Raw genomic sequence first — 22,001 nt, 5'->3', positions numbered from 1 at the left:
CAGGGGCGTAGCCAGGGGGTGGCCTAGGGGGCTCGGCCCCCTTTAGCAGCCAAAAATGCAGTAAGTGTATAAGACAATCTAAAATAATGACAAAACCGCCTTGAAAGTCCCTTTCGCCCCCCCCCCCCATGTTAAAAATCATGGCTACGCCGCTGGTTTTGGTTTGTGTCTTTTACAAGTCCCAATAGATCAGTTGCATTGAACAAAGTCCCGGGCCGGGCCATTAAATGGGCTTTCCACATTTCAGACCCCAAACGTAAATAAATGTCTTTTATAAATTAGAAAAACAGTCTTGGTTTGCATTTGAGATCCGTGGCCCACAGAATTGAGTGCCTGAGTAAGCTAAGAGTGATTTTCATTAACCCGCGAACTACACATTAGCGTATTACACTTTTTGCCATCTAATTCCATTATCTCGCGTTTCCTGCCCGTCTCGTACCCAGACGCCGCGCAATGCATTTTGGAGAGGTTGGATAAGCGCACGGTGCATAACGGTCAGGATGCAGTTTCGTGGTCGGAATTCCGTCTCCTCTTCAGGGTTCCTGTGGATGTCCCCGCAACAGCAAATAACGACTGGGTACGAGTCTCATTCCTCCCTATTACACTTTGTTCAACGGGTTAATGAAAACCACTCTTTTTCATCCGCTGCCTAATTTCTAAGGGTATTAATTGCAATTAGATGAACCAAGAATTGTTAATAAGCTAATTCACTGAATAAATTAAAAATGGAAATTACGAAATCGCGAGGGGACTTCACATCGTTTCCACTACACGCAGCGCGTAAGATTTTCTATTTTGATTGGCGAATTCAATACCCGAAACTTTTGTGTGGAATGTACTGTGCTAGCAAGGTCACCCCTTGTCGTCAGATGGAATGGCTTGTGATAGCAAGAAGGCCTTCACTCCTTGTCGTTGAGAGGAACATCTGCACCAGTCTCGTCTGAATCAGTAGATGAGCACGGCTTGTATTTCAAACACGCAACAAGCACGGCTATTAAGCCAATTACTCCCGCACAGCTGAATACAGCAATCAATACAATTGTTCGGGTGGACCCTGTAAAAAAAAACATCCACATGAATAGGGTGGAAGAGAAAAGAAAATAAAGCCCCCCCCCCCCCCTCCCTACGATCTTTAGTGTCTCCTGCAAAGGCTGGACACCGCAGTTTTACCAGTTGGAACCGGTTAGAATCCCGCTCTTTTTGCTCTGGCTCATTTTACTGGGTAAGTGCACTGACATAATTCAGTATGTTCGCAAACTCACAAGCGCTGGTGTATGTAGCCATGAAACCCGTCGCCGTGACGTTGCCGTTGCTATGGAACTTGATGTACATGGAGGATTCACTGGATGTCACGGTCCCAGGCCCCCCCTGGCCGCAGTATCTACCGATGACGTCACCAACAAAGTTGCCATCACGAACTTCAACATAATCAGCGGTACAGCTAGCGCTCGACTCCAGGTCAAACGTGTCAAATGTCAACCTGGAAAAGTACATACAGCATAAGCGTCATTCTCGAAGATCCAGCGTACACTGCGGGCGCTCCCAAAGGTTATGGGAGCGCCCGCAAAGTACGCTGGATCTTCAAGCATGCATAAGCGTAGTCCGGTCTGGGAGCAGGGAGCAGTATGGGAATGAGCGGTATTCTTGTTCTCGGTAACTGAGATCTCGAGATTTTGTAGAGAACCCGCTGACGCGAAAGTTGTAGTGTTGAGCTTGTTATGTTTGTTGTCATGTGTTGTAATGTGTCGGGACGACATTCTCTCAAAAGATGGCCTTTATATTGTCTTACGTGATAACCCTCAGATTCTTACTTGATAACCTTGCTGCTTCCAGAGGTTAAGATCCAAACACACTCAACGTTGTTCTGGTAATGCAGAGGGTACTCGTAACTGGCTAACGTGCCCGTCTCGCCCTTAATCTTGGTAACACGTTGTGCGTCGTTACACGATGCAGTCAAAGGTACTATACGAGAAAAGATGTTTGGAGTAAGTCATAGGCACTAATCGAGTTAAATATCTATTCCAAAACGCTTTCTTAGCGTGAGGGAACTAAATAGATTATACAAAAAAAAACATCATAATAGCGCAAAGACATTATACCAGAAAACGCTATTTAGCGCAAAAGACTGAAACAATGTCCATGAAGATGTGCCTCTTCCTGGTCAGATAACTAACATTTTGATTGTCTGGCCAAACCTTCCCTTGTCAGATCTTTGTACTTTTAACACTGGTGTTCACTGTTAGGTCTTGTTGTGTAAAAAAAAAAAAACTTGGTGAATGACTAGTTCCATTTTTGCAGTATAAGTAAAGTTAATGTACTTACATTTAGATACTACTTCGTAATGTGCCTTAAAGCCTCTGAAAGGGTTGGATCCAGGACTCGACTGGAAGTTGACCCAAAGATCACGAGAAGTGGAGAAGAAGACCGGAGGTTGGTCTCTACTGCAGAATTCCCCCAACAGCCTTCCATTCGAGTCCCCGTCACGGATCACCACCTGCAGAAAACAACCATTATCAAACAGAAAACAACCATTATCAAACAGAAAACAACCATTATCAAACAGTAAACAACCATTATCAAACAGAAAACAACCATTATCAAACAGAAAACAACCATTATCACCAGGCTGTGGCTTGAAACCATGCTTTAACGAGGCGCGCTACAGTTTTCTCAGTGCACGAGCGTGGCAAGTGAACACCATTGCGACTAAGACATACTAACAATCAAAACAAGACACAATGGCACATGGCCGGCCTCAGATTTATCAAACTTATCAATCAAAGTTAGAAACAATGTGACGTGAGGCTGGGGGTTAGCGGTGGTCAAGTTCATAGACGTGAGGCTGCGGGTTAGTGGTGGTCAAGTTCATAGACGTGTGGCTGTGTGTTAGCAGTGGTCAAGTTCATAGACGTGAGGCTGTGGGTTAGCGGTGGTCAAGTTCATAGACGTGAGGCTGGGTGTTAGCGGTGGTCAAGTTCATAGACGTGAGGCTGGGTGTTAGCGGTGGTCAAGTTCATAGACGTGAGGCTGGGTGTTAGCGGTGGTCAAGTTCATAGACGTGAGTCTGAGTGTTAGCGGTGGTCAAGTTCATAGACGTGAGTCTGAGTGTTAGCGGTGGTCAAGTTCATAGACGTGAGGCTGGGGGTTAGCGGTGGTCAAATGCATGGACGTGAGGCTTGGTGTTAGCGGTGGTCAAGTTCATAGACGTGAGGCTGGGTGTTAGAGGTGGTCAAGTTTATAGACGTGAGGCTGGGTGTTAGCGGTGGTCAAGTTCATAGACGTGAGGCTGGGTGTTAGCGGTGGTCATGTTCATAGACGTGAGTCTGAGTGTTAGCGGTGGTCAAGTTCATAGACGTGAGTCTGAGTGTTAGCGGTGGTCAAGTTCATAGACGTGAGGCTGGGGGTTAGCGGTGGTCAAATGCATGGACGTGAGGCTTGGTGTTAGCGGTGGTCAAGTTCATAGACGTGAGGCTGGGTGTTAGAGGTGGTCAAGTTTATAGACGTGAGGCTGGGTGTTAGCGGTGGTCAAGTTCATAGACGTGAGGCTGGGTGTTAGCGGTGGTCAAGTTCATAGACGTGAGTCTGAGTGTTAGCGGTGGTCAAGTTCATAGACGTGAGTCTGAGTGTTAGCGGTGGTCAAGTTCATAGACGTGAGGCTGGGGGTTAGCGGTGGTCAAATGCATGGACGTGAGGCTGGGTGTTAGTGGTGGTCAATTGCATAGACGTGAGGCTGGGTGTTAGCGGTGGTCAAGTTCATAGACGTGAGGCTGGGTGTTAGCAGTGGTCAAGTTCATAGACGTGAGGCTGGGTGTTAGCAGTGGTCAAGTTCATAGACGTGAGGCTGCGGGTTAGTGGTGGTCAAGTTCATAGACGTGAGGCTGGGTGTTAGCGGTGGTCAAGTTCATAGACGTGAGTCTGAGTGTTAGCGGTGGTCAAGTTCATAGACGTGAGTCTGAGTGTTAGCGGTGGTCAAGTTCATAGACGTGAGGCTGGGGGTTAGCGGTGGTCAAATGCATGGACGTGAGGCTTGGTGTTAGCGGTGGTCAAGTTCATAGACGTGAGGCTGGGTGTTAGAGGTGGTCAAGTTTATAGACGTGAGGCTGGGTGTTAGCGGTGGTCAAGTTCATAGACGTGAGGCTGGGTGTTAGCGGTGGTCATGTTCATAGACGTGAGTCTGAGTGTTAGCGGTGGTCAAGTTCATAGACGTGAGTCTGAGTGTTAGCGGTGGTCAAGTTCATAGACGTGAGGCTGGGGGTTAGCGGTGGTCAAATGCATGGACGTGAGGCTTGGTGTTAGCGGTGGTCAAGTTCATAGACGTGAGGCTGGGTGTTAGAGGTGGTCAAGTTTATAGACGTGAGGCTGGGTGTTAGCGGTGGTCAAGTTCATAGACGTGAGGCTGGGTGTTAGCGGTGGTCAAGTTCATAGACGTGAGTCTGAGTGTTAGCGGTGGTCAAGTTCATAGACGTGAGTCTGAGTGTTAGCGGTGGTCAAGTTCATAGACGTGAGGCTGGGGGTTAGCGGTGGTCAAATGCATGGACGTGAGGCTGGGTGTTAGTGGTGGTCAATTGCATAGACGTGAGGCTGGGTGTTAGCGGTGGTCAAGTTCATAGACGTGAGGCTGGGTGTTAGCAGTGGTCAAGTTCATAGACGTGAGGCTGGGTGTTAGCAGTGGTCAAGTTCATAGACGTGAGGCTGCGGGTTAGTGGTGGTCAAGTTCATAGACGTGAGGCTGGGTGTTAGAGGTGGTCAAGTTCATAGACGTGAGGCTGGGTGTTAGCGGTGGTCAAGTTCATAGACGTGAGGCTGGGTGTTAGCGGTGGTCAAGTTCATAGACGTGAAGCTAGGTGTTAGCGGTGGTCAAGTTCATAGACGTGAGGCTGGGTGTTAGCGGTGGTCAAGTTCATAGACGTGAGGCTGCTGGTTAGCGGTGGTCAAGTTCATAGACGTGAAGCTAGGTGTTAGCGGTGGTCAAGTTCATAGACGTGAGGCTGGGTGTTAGCGGTGGTCAAGTTCATAGACGTGAAGCTAGGTGTTAGCGGTGGTCAAGTTCATAGACGTGAGGCTGGGTGTTAGCGGTGGTCAAGTTCATAGACGTGAGTCTGGGTGTTAGCGGTGGTCAAATGCATAGACATGAGGCTGCGGGTTAGCAGTGGTCAAATGCATAGACGTGAGGCTGCGGGTTAGCAGTGGTCAAGTTCATAGACGTGAGGCTGGGTGTTAGTGGTGGCCAAGTTCATAGACGTGAGGCTGGGTGTTAGTAGTGTGAATTGATAGTAAGCTGCTAGTGAATCAAAAGTGGGACTGGAAGAGAGAAACAATACCTCGCACAAATCCAGGATAAATCGGGGTAAATAAGTAATAAGTGTACTTATAACCTGTCTTATAGGTACTGTATACTGAGGGATGGCATTCAGGTGGTGTGCTTGTTATTGCAAGCTTACTTACACTGTTATCTTTGCAGAATCCAAGTTCAAAGTCACTGAATGCGAGTCGCAGGTGTTTTCCGGGTGGGGCTCTGATCACCCATGTACACCTCATGTTGGTGGGGAAGGGCAAAGGGAAGCGAGGGGAGCTAATAGATCCTGCCTCAGTGGAGGTGACTGGGATAATGTTGTCCTTTCCCTGTTCAGTGCAGTTACCAAATGAGGCTACAAAAATGATAAAACTTTTTTAGTTGATTTCAAAGGGTCAAAGCAGCATTGACACTAGTTTACTCCCGGTTGATTACGTAACAATCTTTGATGAAAAACGCAAAAAAATATTTTAAATCGTAAAAGCAGTGTGCCTATTGTTAGTTTTTTTGAGGATGTGACTTATAATTTATAGCGGATGGCCTGTTAAATAGGTGGATTCTAATAAATTATTTGTCTCTTGTTCGTCGCTGGGGCGCATTTTGGAAGTTGCTTGTTTGGGGGTTAATTTGGGGCATAAGATATAGTGACCTGAATATTAAGGTAGGAGTACTTTTTGTGGTACTTACTATCACGCACTGCTTCATATTCAGCCTCAAAGCCTGCAGACCGTCCCGTCAGGTCAGACGAAAACCAGACTATCATCTCATTATCGGTTGACTTGAGAGAGAAAGGAGTGGTACGATTTCCGCATAGGAAACCAAGCGTGGTCCAGTAGAAGTTTTTATCCCGCCCTTCTACCTGAAGAAAGACATACATAGAGAGGTCATACGCTTAACAAATTCTCTCATATCAAAGTATGTAGGGCACTTACTGGAACGGGTAGCGCTTATTTTAATTTTTTTTTACTTCAGCCCTAATCATAAAAACTAATTTAATTCAAGGAATTAAACATGAAGGAAATTAAACACTAACTTCTCCAACAAATAGTCCAGTATGTGTTTCGTTGTTCAATAAAAAGAGAGGAACTAAAATTAGCTTAAAGCCCTGCATTAGGGCATCCCATTTCTTCCCGGAGTAAAACGAATGAAATGCCTCATGGTGTTTAAGGCTAAGTTCAAACGTTGTATTATCCATGAGCCGTATTCAATGCAAATGCATGCAAATGAATCGAGTCAATTGTTCCATCTTCATTTGCATGCAATTGCATTAAATACGGCTCTTGGATAATACGACTTTGAACTTAGCCTAAATCACTGAAATGACTTAACACCAGATTATATGAAAGAGAAATTTTCAAGGTTCTCTACAGAGTGGACACAAGAATTAGGGCGATTTTTTTAAACTAAGAGCTAAAATGAGCAATTACGGTTATAGGAAAAAAAATGTTTCCAAACTTACCCTAACAGAATCCTTTTTGCATCCTTGACTGTCCTCAAGACTAAATGCAGTGAAGGTCAGCTTTACTTGATGGCCAAATGGAACCTCTATACTTATCCGACAGTGACTAAGATTGGGGTATGGGAGGGGCCACTCTGGGCTTGCTATCTTACCCTTCATCTCTCCTGGCTTCGGAATGCTAGGACAGGCATATGACTTTGGTGCTGCTCTGACTGCAGTGAAGGTAGCAACAAAGCCATGGACCTTGGTGTCCTCACGAGTAAGTTGTTCTACTAACATTTTATTACTTGTAGAGTAGAGTTTCAGCCGTCCTATATAGCAGACCTTTTTAAGCTCAGGGCTAGAGGTAGAGTCGCCATCATAGATTTTAAACCATTCGTTGTTGCATTTGGACTTCCAGGATGAGCGAAACCTCAACTGGATAATCATGCCATCTGGTGCAATGATCTTCCAGCGACATCTCATGTTAGAAGGGCTTCTTTCAGGATAGTTGGGACTACGAAATGATGCACCCTCTCCTTGGAGCTCAATTGTGCTGTCATTTCCACAGCTGCCAGACTTAGCTGTGAAGAAACATCTGTTATTGTAGTAGAAACCAAATAAGAAGAAAATAGATAATAAACTGCATAATTTCCATACATTCTTTGATATAGACACTGACACATACTAACTAAAAAACAGTAATTCTAATGTTATTGTAATGCTGGCCTTTGTTTAAAGCAGGTATTTAGCTTTAAGGCAAATGTTTTAACATTTAAAACTGTAAGTTCCCATATCTAATGCTATTGAATGCAAATGATTCTTTCACCCTCATTCACATTGAATACAGCATGAAAACGAGAGTTGAAAGTTGATGAAAGTTGGTGTTGGAGTGGCAGTAGTCAATACTCTGTTACAGCAGATGGAATACTGTACTCACTGAGAGGCAATGACGTGTAGCTCACACTGAATCCTGCTGGTCGCGGCTCTTTGGTCACATCTGCATCCTGCTCGTACCGGACCCATGCATTCCTCCCATCTGACGAAGTCACAAATGATGGCACTTTCTGACACCTTAGCTCTTCCAAGTCATAGAGATTCCCATAACCCCCGGTAACCACTTGTAGTTTTGTTGGACATGTTTTTAAATAGTCAATATCAACAGAATCCATATCAAAGCGGATCACCTGACCAGCTGGGGCAGACACCTTCCAAATGCACTCAAGAGGGCTATTAGGGATAGATGAGGGGAAGCCAGGAGATGTGATGGTTCCACTTTTTGAAGCAAGGATTATGTTCTTATTAGAGTCTTCAGAGTTACTTGATGAACAAGATACGCCTGAAATGAAAATAATTCAAATATATCAAACGATGAATGAATGCCAAAGGTAGGTACTCTCTCATGTCAGTGCTCTCTTACGGTCCATATCATACCATAAAAAATATAAACCACTTAATAGAAGTCCCTCTGGAAATACAAAATTGGGTAAACCATTAGGCAAATGCTAGAGACTGACCTGGACTTATCGCTTGATAGAATACTAGAGACTGACCTGGACTTATCGCTTGATAGAATACTAGAGACTGACCTGGACTTATCGCTTGATAGAATGCTGGGTACTGACCTGGACTTATCGCTTGATAAAATGCTGAGTACTGACCTGGACTTGTCGCTTGATAGAATGTTGGGTACTCACCTGGACTTATGGTTTGATAGAATGCTGGGTACTAACCTGGACTTATCGCTTGATAGAATGCTGGGTACTGACCTGGACTCGTCGCTTGATAGAATGATGGGTACTGACCTGGACTCGTCGCTTGATAGAATGCTGGGTACTGACCTGGACTTATGGTTTGATAGAATGCTGGGTACTGACCTGGACTGATCGCTTGATAGAATGCTGGGTACTTACCTGGACTCGTCACTTGATAGAATGCTGGGTACTGACCTGGACTTATCCCTTGATAGAATGCTGGGTACTGACCTGGACTTATCCCTTGATAGAATGCTGGGTACTGACCTGGACTGATCGCTTGATAGAATGCTGGGTACTGACCTGGACTTATCGCTTGATAGAATGCTGGGTACTGACCTGGACTGATCGCTTGATAGAATGCTGGGTACTGACCTGGACTTATCCCTTGATAGAATGCTGGGTACTGACCTGGACTTATGGTTTGATAGAATGCTGGGTACTGACCTGGACTCGTCGCTTGATAGAATGCTGGGTACTGACCTGGACTTATGGTTTGATAGAATGCTGGGTACTGACCTGGACTTATGGTTTGATAGAATGCTGGGTACTGACCTGGACTTATCGCTTGATAGAATGCTGGGTACTGACCTGGACTTATGGTTTGATAGAATGCTGGGTACTGACCTGGACTAATCGCTTGATAGAATGCTGGGTACTGACCTGGACTCGTCGCTTGATAGAATGCTGGGTACTTACCTGGACTCGTCGCTTGATAGAATGCTGGGTACTGACCTGGACTTATGGTTTGATAGAATATTGGGTACTGACCTGGACTAATCGCTTGATAGAATGCTGGGTACTGACCTGGACTTATGGTTTGATAGAATGCTGGGTACTGACCTGGACTTATGGTTTGATAGAATGCTGGGTACTGACCTGGACTCGTCGCTTGATAGAATGCTGGGTACTTACCTGGACTTATCGCTTGATAGAATGCTGGGTACTGACCTGGACTGATCGCTTGATAGAATGCTGGGTACTTACCTGGACTGATCGCTTGATAGAATGCTGGGTACTGACCTGGACTGATCGCTTGATAGAATGCTGGGTACTGACCTGGACTGATCGCTTGATAGAATGCTGGGTACTGACCTGGACTGATCGCTTGATAGAACGCTGGGTACTGACCTGGACTGATCGCTTGATAGAATGCTGGGTACTGACCTGGACTTATCGCTTGATAGAATGCTGGGTACTGACCTGGACTGATCGCTTGATAGAATGCTGGGTACTGACCTGGACTTATGGCTTGATAGAATGCTGGGTACTGACCTGGACTGATCGCTTGATAGAATGCTGGGTACTGACCTGGACTGATCGCTTGATAGAATGCTAAGAACCCCTCATCAGTGTCAAAGCTATCGCTACTCTTGAAAGTGACAAACAGGGTTTGACCTGTGGAGTAGAATGTGCGCTGCTCCAGGCTATTATAGCGACAGAGGGACACTACCATGTTCTCATCCGACCCAATAGCATCATCGTAGACATTGACACCACTGTCGCAGCGAACCTTGACCTCCTTGAATGTCAATTTGATCAGATTCCCTGCTGGTGCTGTTAATTTCCAGCTGCAGTGTGAGTTGCGAGGGTAGTTTTTAAGCTGAGAGAAGTAAGGACTGGAAAAGTTGGCAAGAGTTCTACTGGCTTCTGGTAGGTTCCGAATATCATTATTTTTGCAGACTGAAAATAAATAAAGAACGCTGTACTGTATCAAGAGTGAATGATCTGGTGGGGGGGGGGGGGGGGTAGCATGCTAAGAGGCCTTTATCAAGAGTGAATGATCTGGTGGGGGGGGGGGGGGGGTAGCATGCTAAGAGGCCTGTTTCAAGAGTGAATGATCTGGTGGGGGGGGGGATGCGGTAGCTAAGAGGCCTTTATCAAGAGTGAATGATCTGGTGGGGGGGGGGGGGGTAGCATGCTAAGAGGCCTGTATCAAGAGTGAATGATCTGGTGGGGGGGGGGGGTAGCATGCTAAGAGGCCTGTATCAAGATTGAATGATCTGGTGGGGGGGGGGGGTAGCATGCTAAGAGGCCTGTATCAAGAGTGAATGATCTGGTGGGGGGGGGGGGGGGGGTAGCATGCTAAGAGGCCTGTATCAAGAGTGAATGATCTGGTGGGGGGGGGGTAGCATGCTAAGAGGCCTGGCTCCCCCCCGAAATAGAGACAGTGGTCCCCTCTAGAGACTCAAACATAACATACTTGAGATTACAAAAACATAACATACTTGAGATTACAAAGAGCCTGCCAACGAAGCCTGCTCAACTTCAGTAAATGAAATATATTTGAAGGGTAAGGCAGTAGTTGATTAAAGATAAAGTTTTCCTGTTTCCCACAATCTGAAACATATTTCATTTGGAATATATTGGCTAACTGCAACAATAAATCACCACCAACAGAAAGCTGGCTTTTCCAGTTGGCAGGTTTGGCCGATCTGTAGGTGAATCTATGTCTTGTACATATCTCTAGCACACTTGGACCAGCCCCCATATGACTCCACCCTACTTGACTTCACCCCTTCACGATTCCACCCTACTTGACTCCACCCCTTCACAACTCCACCCTACTTGACTCCACCCCTTCACAATTCCACCCTACTTGACTCCACCCCTTCACGATTCCACCCTACTTGACTCCACCCCTTCACAACTCCACCCTACTTGACTCCACCCCTTAATGACTCCACCCTACTTGATTGCACCCCTTCACGACTCCACCCTACTTGACTCCACCCCATCACGATTCCACCCTACTTGACTTCACCCCTTCACACCTCCGCCCTACTTGACTCCACCCCTTCACGCCTCCGCCCTACTTGACTCCACCCCTTCACAACTCCGCCCTACTTGACTCAGCCCCTTCAGGACTCCACCCTACTTGACTCCACCCCTTCACAACTCCGCCTACTTGACTCCACCCCTTCACAACTCCGCCCTACTTGACTCAGCCCCTTCAGGACTCCGCCCTACTTGAGTCTACCGCCTCGTGATCCCTCATGGTCCTTCCCAACTTGACACTTTGGTAAAAGGGTACTCACCATCAGCCTTGAGAGCCTCAACAATGAAAATAAATGACGTATTGACAGGATTTTCAGAAGTCTTTAGCTGGACTCGTAGGCTTGGGCCAGTGGAATACAAAGAAATTACAGATTTTGGAGGTAGCTTATTTTTGCAGTAATTAACAATGAGAGGTGCACTGGTATCAGATCCGTCAAATACTTTAAAATTTTCTTTATCACAATCATCCCCACTTGTGTACACAGACCATTTGAATTGGAACACTCGTATATATATGACTGAGTGCGCAGGGCCTGTAACTTGCCAACCACACGTTGCACGATAGTGCTGCGGAATCCCTTCTCCAGGGCTTCTAATAACTTTGCCCAACTCTCCAATGTTCAGTGTTATTTGGTTTGTCGCCACAGTGTCATTGTTACAAACATCAGCACCTACAATTAAAGACAAATAATAGTTACAGTCATAAGATGTGTAGCAATGAAAATAAATGAAAAAATTAATTTAAGTAGGTACTCTACTTGATGGTGGGGTGCTGAAATGTGCAATGTCAAAGTCGAGATGGGAGAATAGACTTATGTCTGAACATAACATAGCTTAGGGTCGAAATTGTTGTTTTTTTGTGAAGGGGGAGGAGAGGGGGGGAAAACTGATGAAACCTGAATCACCTGTAAGAATGAACTAGAGAAACGGCAAGCTTTTTTCACGCTTGCACCTGGAAACCAGTCTAGAACGCGGTGGTGTGAGGCTAAGGCACTACAGAGAGTGGTGCCCTGCCATCTGTGCAACCCACGCACCCCAAGACAGTGGTTTAATCTTGGGCAGGGAAGGAGAAATAAATCTGAGACTTTCCACATTTGCAGTATCTTTATATTTCTACAATATTTTTAATGAAAACAAAAAAAAATAACAAATACAGGGAAATGTCCAAGGGTTTTGAAACACCCCAAATTTTAACCAGCATTAGTAACCCACTTTTAAAAACCCAGGTTTTTTTTCAGGTGTTTCAACGAAACAAAACATACAGTGTTTGCCCTGAGGAAAAAAAGGGTGCATTTAAAAACCCTACCTTTAGTACAAGCAACAAGTAAAAAGGCAATGAGACCTGCAAAAAAAGAAAAGTAAGATAAAAATACAATGTAATAAAATATACTATCTGAGGTAGTGTTTGTCTAATAGATAACCATGTCAAACACATACAATTTGCTAATACTTGATAGGAAAAATGCACTAATAGTGTGAAATTGTGTTGTTTCAACATTGATAATTGAAGAATGGCCAAGCTAATTTTGATCAGTGAAAGCGGTATTGTCTTTATTTAGTGCCAATCTCATCTAATGCTAGTTACTGTGTGCTTTAACCATTTTTGTTTGAAATGCCCGGGGGGGGGGGGGGGGGGGGGGGGGGGGACTCTCCAGCAAAGTAGACAGGGGTGATTATCCTATCTTTTATTTAAGGTAAAAAAATTGGACCAACTGCTATCCTTTAGGGGGTGTTTAACATTTTTTCCCAATTCCGCAATGATCTGTGATTCAATGCTACACCAACTACCTACAAGCTATAAATTATTTCAAAGTCTGATAATTTAAAATTCTTAGAATGAAATAATTTACTTATTGGCCAATATCAAATTAAGAAACTTCAGTGTTTGGTTGAAAAATTATTGACTTAAACGAGGGGCCAAAATTTTTACATACACTCTTTTTGTTTCATAAGAACCTTATTTTATAAGGATGTTCAGCCTGGTGACTGTACTATGACAGACTATCACACCCATTCAACCTCTAGAGAAATCAAAAAATATGCATATATAATGACCTATAGCATCTCTCTTATTGCCATAAGCATTTCAACAGCTTAGATAAAACAGCATAATAGCGACTATGGTTTGGTGAGAGATGGGAACACTTAAATAACAGAATGTACAATCTGGGACCACAGGCTTACCAACCTCACAGTCAGTCTACAGTCAATCCCAGTAACTAGCTCGAATATTTTCACGATTGATCACCTCCTGTAATTGTTCTATAATTGTCTTATATCCTAGAATAAAGGTCACAATAAACTCTCATTGCTTTGTGATGTGTATTTATTCAGACTAACCGGTATTTCTAGCGTTTGAGCAGTTGAGGGCTCCGCGTTACTAGATACCTATGAAAAGAAGTAAAGGCAGGCAGGCTTCAGAGACATGCGATCAGATCAAGCGGCCAGAATTTGGAGTACGAGTAAAATCTCGAAAATCAACCACCACAGTGCGGTAGAATATAAATATCTCCATGTCCCCAGCGATTTTCGTCCTCCCAAACAAACTCTTTCTACCAGAAAAGGCTAAGTTTTTACACATATCGGCAACCCAGAGACGATAGAGGAATCCGTGGATGCAACGCTAATTGTCACCAGATGCATGCTGTCGGTAAAGCGACGCGCTGATTGGTTTATTCAAGCCACGCTGTCAAATTGAATTCGAATGTTGCATCCACGGATTCCTCTATTGTCTCTGGGTTGCCAATATGTGTAAAAACTTAGCCTTTACTGGTAGAAAGACTTTGTTTGGGAGGCCGAAAATTGCTGGGGACATGGAAATATTTATATTCAACCGCACTGTGGTGGTTGATTTTCAAGATTTTACTCGTACTCCAAATTCTGGCCGCTTGATCTGATCGCATGTCTCCGAAGCCTGCCTGCCTTTACTTCTATATAGTAACGCGGAGCCCTCAACTGCTCAAACGTTAGAAATACCGGTTATTCTGAATAAATACACATCACACAGCAATGAGAGTTTATTGTGACCTTTATTCCAGGATATAAGACAATTATAGGACAATTACAGGAGGTGATCAATCGTGAAAATATTCGAGCTAGTTACTGGGATTGACTGGAGACTGACTGTGAGGTTGGTAAGCCTGTGCTGGGACAGCGAATGTCACAAATATTATTCATGCAGTACTTTGGCGTCATGTGGATTTGTTTATCAGGATCTCCATATCTCCATTTTAAGAAAATATATTCCTTTTGGAATCAAGCACAAATTCCAATTATAACTCAGTAAAATTTACCCGAAAAATCTCACAATAAAGTTAAAATATTCAACTTAAAATGGAAACTGAATTTAAAGCAGACATAAGCATCAGCTCTCATCGCGCGTAAAACACGAGACAAACATGTGTTTTTGCATTCGATCGAAACGTTTAAACGATTACTTTTCCTTGTTTATTTAAATTCTCTCTGTATTAATTTCCATCAAGTATAAGTTATTCTGGAGTAAAACAGAGATTGTTTTGAAACAGGATCTGTGCATATTTTTTAAATAAAAATATAATGTTATTGTTCACAAATCGTTGCCATATTGGTCGCATTTTGAGCAAAAATAACAGCCTACACACGAAAATCCACTAGCTAGTGCTGTTTAATCTATTGAATCTAAAACTTACCGCAGAATGGCAGGCGTAGCTCGTTAGACATGGCGATGGTCTGTTCGATCTGGCCACCACCTTTTACAACGGGACAGCGGCGTCTCGTATTATGCAGGCGTTCCTCGCCCTTAGCAGCAGAGGGAACCTGGTGCGAATGTCCAAAATTGATTCAAAGTTTCGTTTGCGTTTAGAATCGGGGTATATTTGAGCAATTATCTAGGAGGCGGACATTCTTCAACTGTATTTCTAGTATTTCTGCATGCAAACTAGTTTTGCTTAACCTGCTCATGAATATTTTACCGCGTCTAACAATGAAACACAGGTACCCGACTATCCTTAATGAAATTCCTCGTAGAATCGAGATTCCTGTCAACACACCCGCTTTGCCTCAGATATTAATCAAAAGTTTTTCTTGTGTCCCAGGCACGTAGCTAGGGATGAGTGGACGTACAAACCTCCGCCCAAAAATTACCCGGCCAGTCATGCACCGACAAAAAAACAGCAGTGTAAAAAGCCCATGTAGGGGCGGCAGACGGTGAGGGCAAGGGGGGTCCTCCCCACCATTCCGAGCGCATTTGTGTGTGTGTGTGTTTTTACTTAAACGCGCGGTTAAATGTATAAATCTACCGTTATGTATAAATCGAGAACAGGAAATCGGGAACACTGTGCTGTTCCCCAATGTATGGTGCGCTTCAATTAAAAAATCAATCTTGTATTTGCTAAAAATTGTTATTTGTACCCTAGTAACGGGGGAGGGGGCGCAAACAGGATAGATGTACGTGATGCGCAAAAAATAATTCGCGCGAAATGAGTCCGCCATGACAGAGGCATTAGAGATGAAGATATAGCGACATTATATAGTTATGTCATACTTCTTACCCTTTATTTAGTTGGTTTAGTTTTTGATTGCGTGTCTTATGAGCATTTCCTTGTGATTAACTCCAACTGGCTTCCCCATTTTCTCTACAACTCCCGCGATGCCTTTCCGACGAGCTCATGGTGTCACAGATTGAATGAATACTATTTTTTGCTAATTCTATTATCTCTTTATTGTATCAAGCTCTCCCAGACACCTGCGCTAAAAATAATAAATTTTAATTAAAGCGATTTCAAACATCATATATTTTACTGCCTGTCTTTTTTATTACATGGGGGGCGGGTATTAATCTTAATTTCAGATAATAGTTGTGAATGCTGTAAAGTTCTCTACGCATACTAGATTATTCGCGATTATTTCTGTGTATTTAAGAGGGGAGGAGTGTTAAAGCTTACGATAAGTGGCCAGTTCACACAAACTCGATATCACCAATAACATCGATCACCAAGATACGGGTAATAGAATTAGACACATAATCAATCGCAGGGAGAAACTCGTCTTAGCACAAGGGCTTTATCATCAAGGGTCTACGCGAGCATACACAAGCAGCAAAAGGGTTGCGCAATGGAAGTTCACCCGCTGGAAAACGCAAAACACCAGTAAGTATTTAAATTCGATTTCAGATTCTATTTTAAAGTCGATTTCAAGTGTTTTATTCAGACTTACTAAAGGCAAACCGTGTTAACGCAAAAATATTCCACAAACCGCAAGAACGGAAACCCTTAAAAGTGCTTTCTCGTACAATTCTAAAACTATTCTTAACATGGGAGATTTGCCCCAACGTTTTACAATCATTTATGTTTCGGTCGAAACGTCGTTCAAAAATAAAATGTTTTAACAACACAAAAGCGAAGCATTACTTGGGGTAATTTGCCGAATAATGCTAGTTTTTTTTTTCAATTCGAAAAGAAGATAATACATAGATTTTCAAATTCTATGTTTCTTACTGTAAACGTGATCTGTTAATATAGATCTCATGGACTGAGGAGCCAATACTAGCCGAGCTTTTTAGATGTCAGCTAAAATACAAATTTACAAATTTACAAATCTACAACACAAGCATTTAATTTGCTATTAATACCCTTATTTTTGTAGATCCCTTTATCGGGAAACAAGCTCCAATGGTAAGTATACGGAGACTTTAATGAAACTTGCGGATTTAACTGTTGAGCAAGAAGATAAAGAGATGACTTTAGTTTACAAATAACCTGAAAAAGCCACCCTCTAATGCATGCTTCGTAGAATCTGCCAAATCTAAAGATTTTGATGTCAACTTTTAAATGGACGCAGTAGAATTTCAATTAGGCGTAGAAATCCCTCATTAATTACTCGTTCGTATTTCAGTTAATGTATTTCATTTTATAATCTTGTATTATATCCCCCCATCAGGAGCAAATATCTATTTCCTAAACCAAATATAATCGAGTGAATATCATTTTATCTTACTCTCTAAAATGTGTTGTTTAATCAAATCCTTGTCAAACTTGTAGATAATTATAAGGAAGCATCTCACAATTGACATAACACTAAAAAGTGCCAAACATGGTAAAGTTTTGAGACCGGTAAACCTGCGGTAATCAATCGGTTTTCAAGTATTCCACTTCGACAATCAGCATGAAGTCCTCAAGGCAACGCTTCATCGCCATGTCACCATTAAAAACAAAATCTCCTTTTTCACCGGTGATTAGGAAGACACTTGGCGTCAAAAAGAGTTATCCCTACCCGTAATGCATTGTAAAGCTATATTTCCTCTCCCGAGTTGACTATTTTGTTTAGTAATGGTTGTACTTTTAAAATATACTTTACTCGATGTAAATAATAGTGAAATTCCCCCTTAAACCTACAATGCGCCACCCGTCAGCATGACGTTAGCCCTGTATGGTAAGGCTGAGGGTAGCCCTGTGGTTTCTCCTGGCTTGCTTTTGGTAAAGCTGACGGTAACCCTGTGGTTACTCTTTAGGAGAGTCTTCGTTGCTGTACAGTACTCTCGACTCTCGGAACACGGATTGGAGCATCATGGGATCGCATAGCTGTCAATCAGACCCAGGAGTGTACGTCAAATACCAGGTGGTTGGACCAATGAGAGCTGGCAAAACAAGCCACATGGCCCTGGCTGTCGAGAACGATATGACCTCATCGACAGTAACTATTGGTAACACGGTAACTTGAAAGACAAAGGACAGCGATAAAATGCTTGACACGTTCATTGGCTTGATAAAAGGGCTGCCTTGTGCTTTGTAACGCGCTGTGTTCTGGGCTTACCTGAAGCTTTAAAGCTATCCTGATGCGTTTCGTATTACCATCACCTTAAATGTTACTCGTTATGCATTCCATGTGTAGAATCACCCGAGCCGTGGGTTCACCATGAATGAGCCGGATGATTACTTCGGTCCCGCCATCTTGTCCACCATGATCTGCTGCCCTGTGTTAGGCGTGGTGGCGGTCACATTCAGCATCAAGGTATAATGCACCCAAGCGTGTATGTGTTACGCAAGCGTGTATGTGTTACTAAGCGTGTATGTGTTACTAAGCGTGTATGTGTTACTAAACGAGTATGTGTTACTAAGCGTGTATGTGTTACTAAGCGTGTAAGTGTTGCGCAAGCGTGTATGTGTTACTAAGCGTGTATGTGTTACTAAGCGTGTATGTGTTACTAAGCGTCTAAGTGTTACTCAAGCCTGTATGTGTTACTCAAGCGTGTATGTGTTACGCAAGCGTGTATGTGTTACTCAAGCGTGTATGTGTTACTCAAGCGTGTAAGTGATACTCAAGCGTGTATGTGTTACTCAAGCGTGTATGTGTTACTCAAGCGTGTATGTGTTACTCAAGCGTGTATGTGTTACTCAAGCGTGTATGTTTTACTCAAGCGTGTATGTGTTACTAGCGTGTATGTGTTACTCAAGCGTGTATGTGTTACTCAAGCGTGTATGTGTTACTCAAGCGTGTATGTGTTACTCGAGCGTGTATGTTTTACTCAAGCGTGTATGTGTTACTCAAGCGTGTATGTGTTACTCAAGCGTATATGTGTTACTCAAGCGTGTATGTGTTACTCAAGCGTGTATGTGTTACTCAAGCGTGTATGTGTTACTCAAGCGTGTATGTGTTACTGAGCGTGTATGTGTTACTCAAGCGTGTATGTGTTACTCAAGCCACTCTTTACTTTAGGTGATCCTCAGCTGCAAAAGACGGGATTACGAGAGGGCGACAACTTTCTCCAAGTGCGCCAAGATCTGGACCCTCGCCGCTATCGTAGCTGGCTTTATTACCATCATCTTCTGTGTGGTTTATCTCAAGCTACTCAAATGACGCTCAACGTGTTTAAAGCGCGATTATATACTCTCTGACGCTTAAACTGTTACAAGCTCGCTCGTATATTCTCAAGTGTCGCACTATCATACCCGAAGTTATTTAAATGCGTTGTATGTTGTTGTATATTTCTAAAAGGGGTATAATTCGTCTACTCTTGCTCATCTCTACACAAGAGGTGGGGGGAGGGGTGATGATGGATTGGTGTAATAAAGCAAAGTAAAATAGAACATCCTAGATATATTTAGAGCAACTACAACGTATACTGGTTTATAGTTGATGATTTTAATTTCAATTCTTAATCACTTTTTCTGGTCCCAAAAAAGGGCCTCATTTTTCTTCATCAGCTGGCTGTGCTTATCAGTAATTAGGCTCTTGGCTCATATGGTTAGAAGGGTACCCCCTGGGGATCAGGATGAGGGACCCCCTGGGGATCCGGATGAGGGACCCCCTGGGTTCTCTAGCAGACACACATGCTGGTGGGGCAGTACCCAACAGCACAATTGTCCTTACACCATTGGTCCATGTTCGCGTCCCCTGCCCAAGCGCCCGTAGCCTTGCATCCTCCGGATCCACCACCCCCACCGCCCCCAGTGGTGGGGGCTACCGTAGTAGCGCTGGGGGGGTCTGTAGCAGGGGGGAGGGTCTGTGGAGGGGCGGTGGCTGGTGGGAAAGTGGGCCGTACCCCGTTTGTCAGGTAATTCTTGACTGCGCTCATCAGTGGGTATTTTCCTTGTCCGCAGTGCTCACCGCTAAAGTCGTCCAGATCGATGGCCCAGAACATGACACCACGTAGCTGGTTCTTCTTCACCACGTTGTCGATCTTGTAAATCAGACTCTTAGGGTTGTCGAATCCGACCCAGTCTTGCCCTTTGTAGCCATAAGGAGCCTTTGCCTTGTTATTCTCCACCACCGTTAGACCCATCTTGCAGATCTCAAAGTAAGCTAGGAATCCCTTGGCACCGGTGTACTTTCCCTCGGGTGTATAGGCGTAGTTCCGGGCCGCATCAAGTCCATTGTTTCCTGCGCTTTCAAGACCGAACGCTCGACCGTACGTTCCCAATCCGAGCACGATCTTGTTAGCCGGCATTCCGTTCCTGATTCCTGGCTTTTCCCAGGTGTCCCTATTGTTCATCCAGTACCAAATGGCGAATGGCAGCGTGAGCTTGTCTCCGTCAGGGCCCATGGCCGTGTGGTGTCCGGTCTTGGGTTCCCACGTGCCGTGGAGGTCGTATGTCATGACGTTTATCCAGTCTAGTGGTTTAGAAATCCCCTCTATGTCATAGGCGTCCTTGATCGTCCAGAGTCCCGCCGCCACGGCGGCTGTCAGAAGAAGGCGCTCCTTCCCGGTTGCCTTCGCCTCAGCCTCGAACGCATCTCTCAACTCCTGGCACAAAAGAGTGAATCTTCCCTTGTCGCTCTTAGGAGATCCTCCGCGCATTCCGGGGTATTCCCAGTCCAAATCCAATCCGTCAAAGCCGTGCGTTCTCAGAGTTTCTATGGCCGACTTGATGAAGATCGCACGCTTCTCTTTCGTCGCGACCATTTTGGAGAAGGGGCTGTTTTTCTCTTCGTGCGTCCAGCCCCCCACGGCTATCTGGGTCTTGAGTTTTGGGTTGATCTTCTTCAGGGCGTTGATCCTCTTATACAAGTCAAAGTCGTTCTTTTCGTATTTTTCCATCACATGGGTAGTTAAGTTGACCTTGGAAAACGAATGGATGACATGGGTGCAGAGATGAGGGTCGATATCCTCAGGCCAGAAGGTGCCCCCCTTGGGTCTGTACTGGGACCAGTTGGTGTAGTAGCACACCCTCACATATTCTGACAGGGCGAAAGGGACGAAGCAAAGTATCAAGATAGCCAAAACTCGTGCCATGATCAAGCTAGTGTTGGGAGGTAAAGGCTGGTGAATAGATGTGCATGGCACTCTTTAAGGGGATCGTGTGTTTGCACAGAAGGGAAATGTTACTGGCGTTTCGAGGGATTGTGTCTTTGCACAAGGTGGGCGTTTTTGGCGTTTGGGGAGGTCGTATGTTTGAACAGAAGGGAAGAGTAACTGGCGTTTAGAGGAATCGTTTGTTTGCACAAGATCGTAGAGTTTTCTGACAGCTGTGCGCATCTGTTGCGGTAGCAAGTCGTCCCTGGAGACGTCTTGACAGAAAATGCTTTGACAATGTGCACAGATGGATTTGGAAGCTCAGGCCAGACTTTTGGCTAAGAATATTGGATAATTGCGAAGATGAAAGGTTTCTTTTGCAAAGTATCCCCTTTGTAAACTAAATTGACGCATTTTATCGTTTGAACAGACCATAACTAACTTGGATATATAGGAACCGTTTGAGGGGTCCTTTCTTAGCGGATGTGTTTTATTTTATGAACGTGCACATAAATAACGATTAATCAAACAAGATCTTATCAAACAAGAGAAAATGCATTATGTTTTTGGCTTTGAAAAAACGATGGCTCTTTATTGGCTAATTATTTCACTTTCTAGTGCTCTTAAAAAAAGAAAAAAGAAAATCAACTAAAATACCCCCTGGGATGGTAAGACGCATATCATGCTAAGTGGGTGTTAAGTTGATGGAAAATACCGGACACAATCTCCGGTTGACTTTTTAAATCACAAAGTAAGCAATATAAGATAATGTGAATATTTTCAAAGTTTGGACGCGCGTAAACGCGGGAAACTCGGAAATTACCATTATATTGTGCCCCAAAATAACATGAAAAAGAAATTTTCTACAAGAATAAGCCCAGATGTGAGCCGGCAGCCGGCTAACAACATTTTGCTCTTCTGTCAGTGAAGCGAGAGTATTCAAATGTCAAAGCGTTTATGAACTGTTACCATATCAAACAATTTTATTTTGAAAACTGGACATTACATATCATATTTGGGAGTCCGTTT

The 22,001-nt window shown here is 44.1% G+C and overlaps 3 protein-coding genes across 3 annotated transcripts; 1 reads left to right on the top strand and 2 right to left on the bottom strand.

Moving 5' to 3' along the window:
- Positions 1-793: 793 nt before the first annotated feature.
- LOC5512195 (cubilin) lies at positions 794-15,177 on the bottom strand. The gene is made up of 12 exons (XM_032381582.2): positions 14,932-15,177; positions 12,570-12,605; positions 11,524-11,934; positions 9,797-10,168; positions 7,672-8,070; positions 6,753-7,315; positions 5,981-6,152; positions 5,446-5,648; positions 2,323-2,494; positions 1,812-1,962; positions 1,263-1,480; positions 794-1,054 (listed from the first exon to the last, which is right to left on the bottom strand). The coding sequence occupies exons 1-12, from the start codon at positions 14,960-14,962 to the stop codon at positions 900-902; spliced, it is 2,883 nt and encodes a 960-aa protein (XP_032237473.2). The 5' UTR covers positions 14,963-15,177; the 3' UTR covers positions 794-899.
- Positions 15,178-16,078: 901 nt separating this feature from the next.
- LOC116618161 lies at positions 16,079-19,357 on the top strand. Its single transcript, XM_032381578.2, has 5 exons — positions 16,079-16,389; positions 16,886-16,914; positions 17,751-17,950; positions 18,131-18,250; positions 18,956-19,357. Exons 1-5 carry the CDS (start codon positions 16,355-16,357, stop codon positions 19,094-19,096), a joined length of 525 nt encoding a protein of 174 aa, XP_032237469.2. The 5' UTR covers positions 16,079-16,354; the 3' UTR covers positions 19,097-19,357.
- Positions 19,358-19,365: 8 nt separating this feature from the next.
- LOC5512193 (chitinase-3-like protein 1) lies at positions 19,366-20,995 on the bottom strand. Its single transcript, XM_048733605.1, has one exon. The coding sequence runs from the start codon at positions 20,970-20,972 to the stop codon at positions 19,557-19,559; it is 1,416 nt and encodes a 471-aa protein (XP_048589562.1). The 5' UTR covers positions 20,973-20,995; the 3' UTR covers positions 19,366-19,556.
- Positions 20,996-22,001: the final 1,006 nt, after the last annotated feature.

The sequence above is a fragment of the Nematostella vectensis genome, chromosome 10 (assembly GCF_932526225.1).
Source record: "Nematostella vectensis chromosome 10, jaNemVect1.1, whole genome shotgun sequence".
In the NCBI taxonomy this organism is placed as follows: Eukaryota; Metazoa; Cnidaria; class Anthozoa; order Actiniaria; family Edwardsiidae; genus Nematostella; species Nematostella vectensis.
This window is presented reverse-complemented; position numbering and strand designations above follow the sequence as displayed.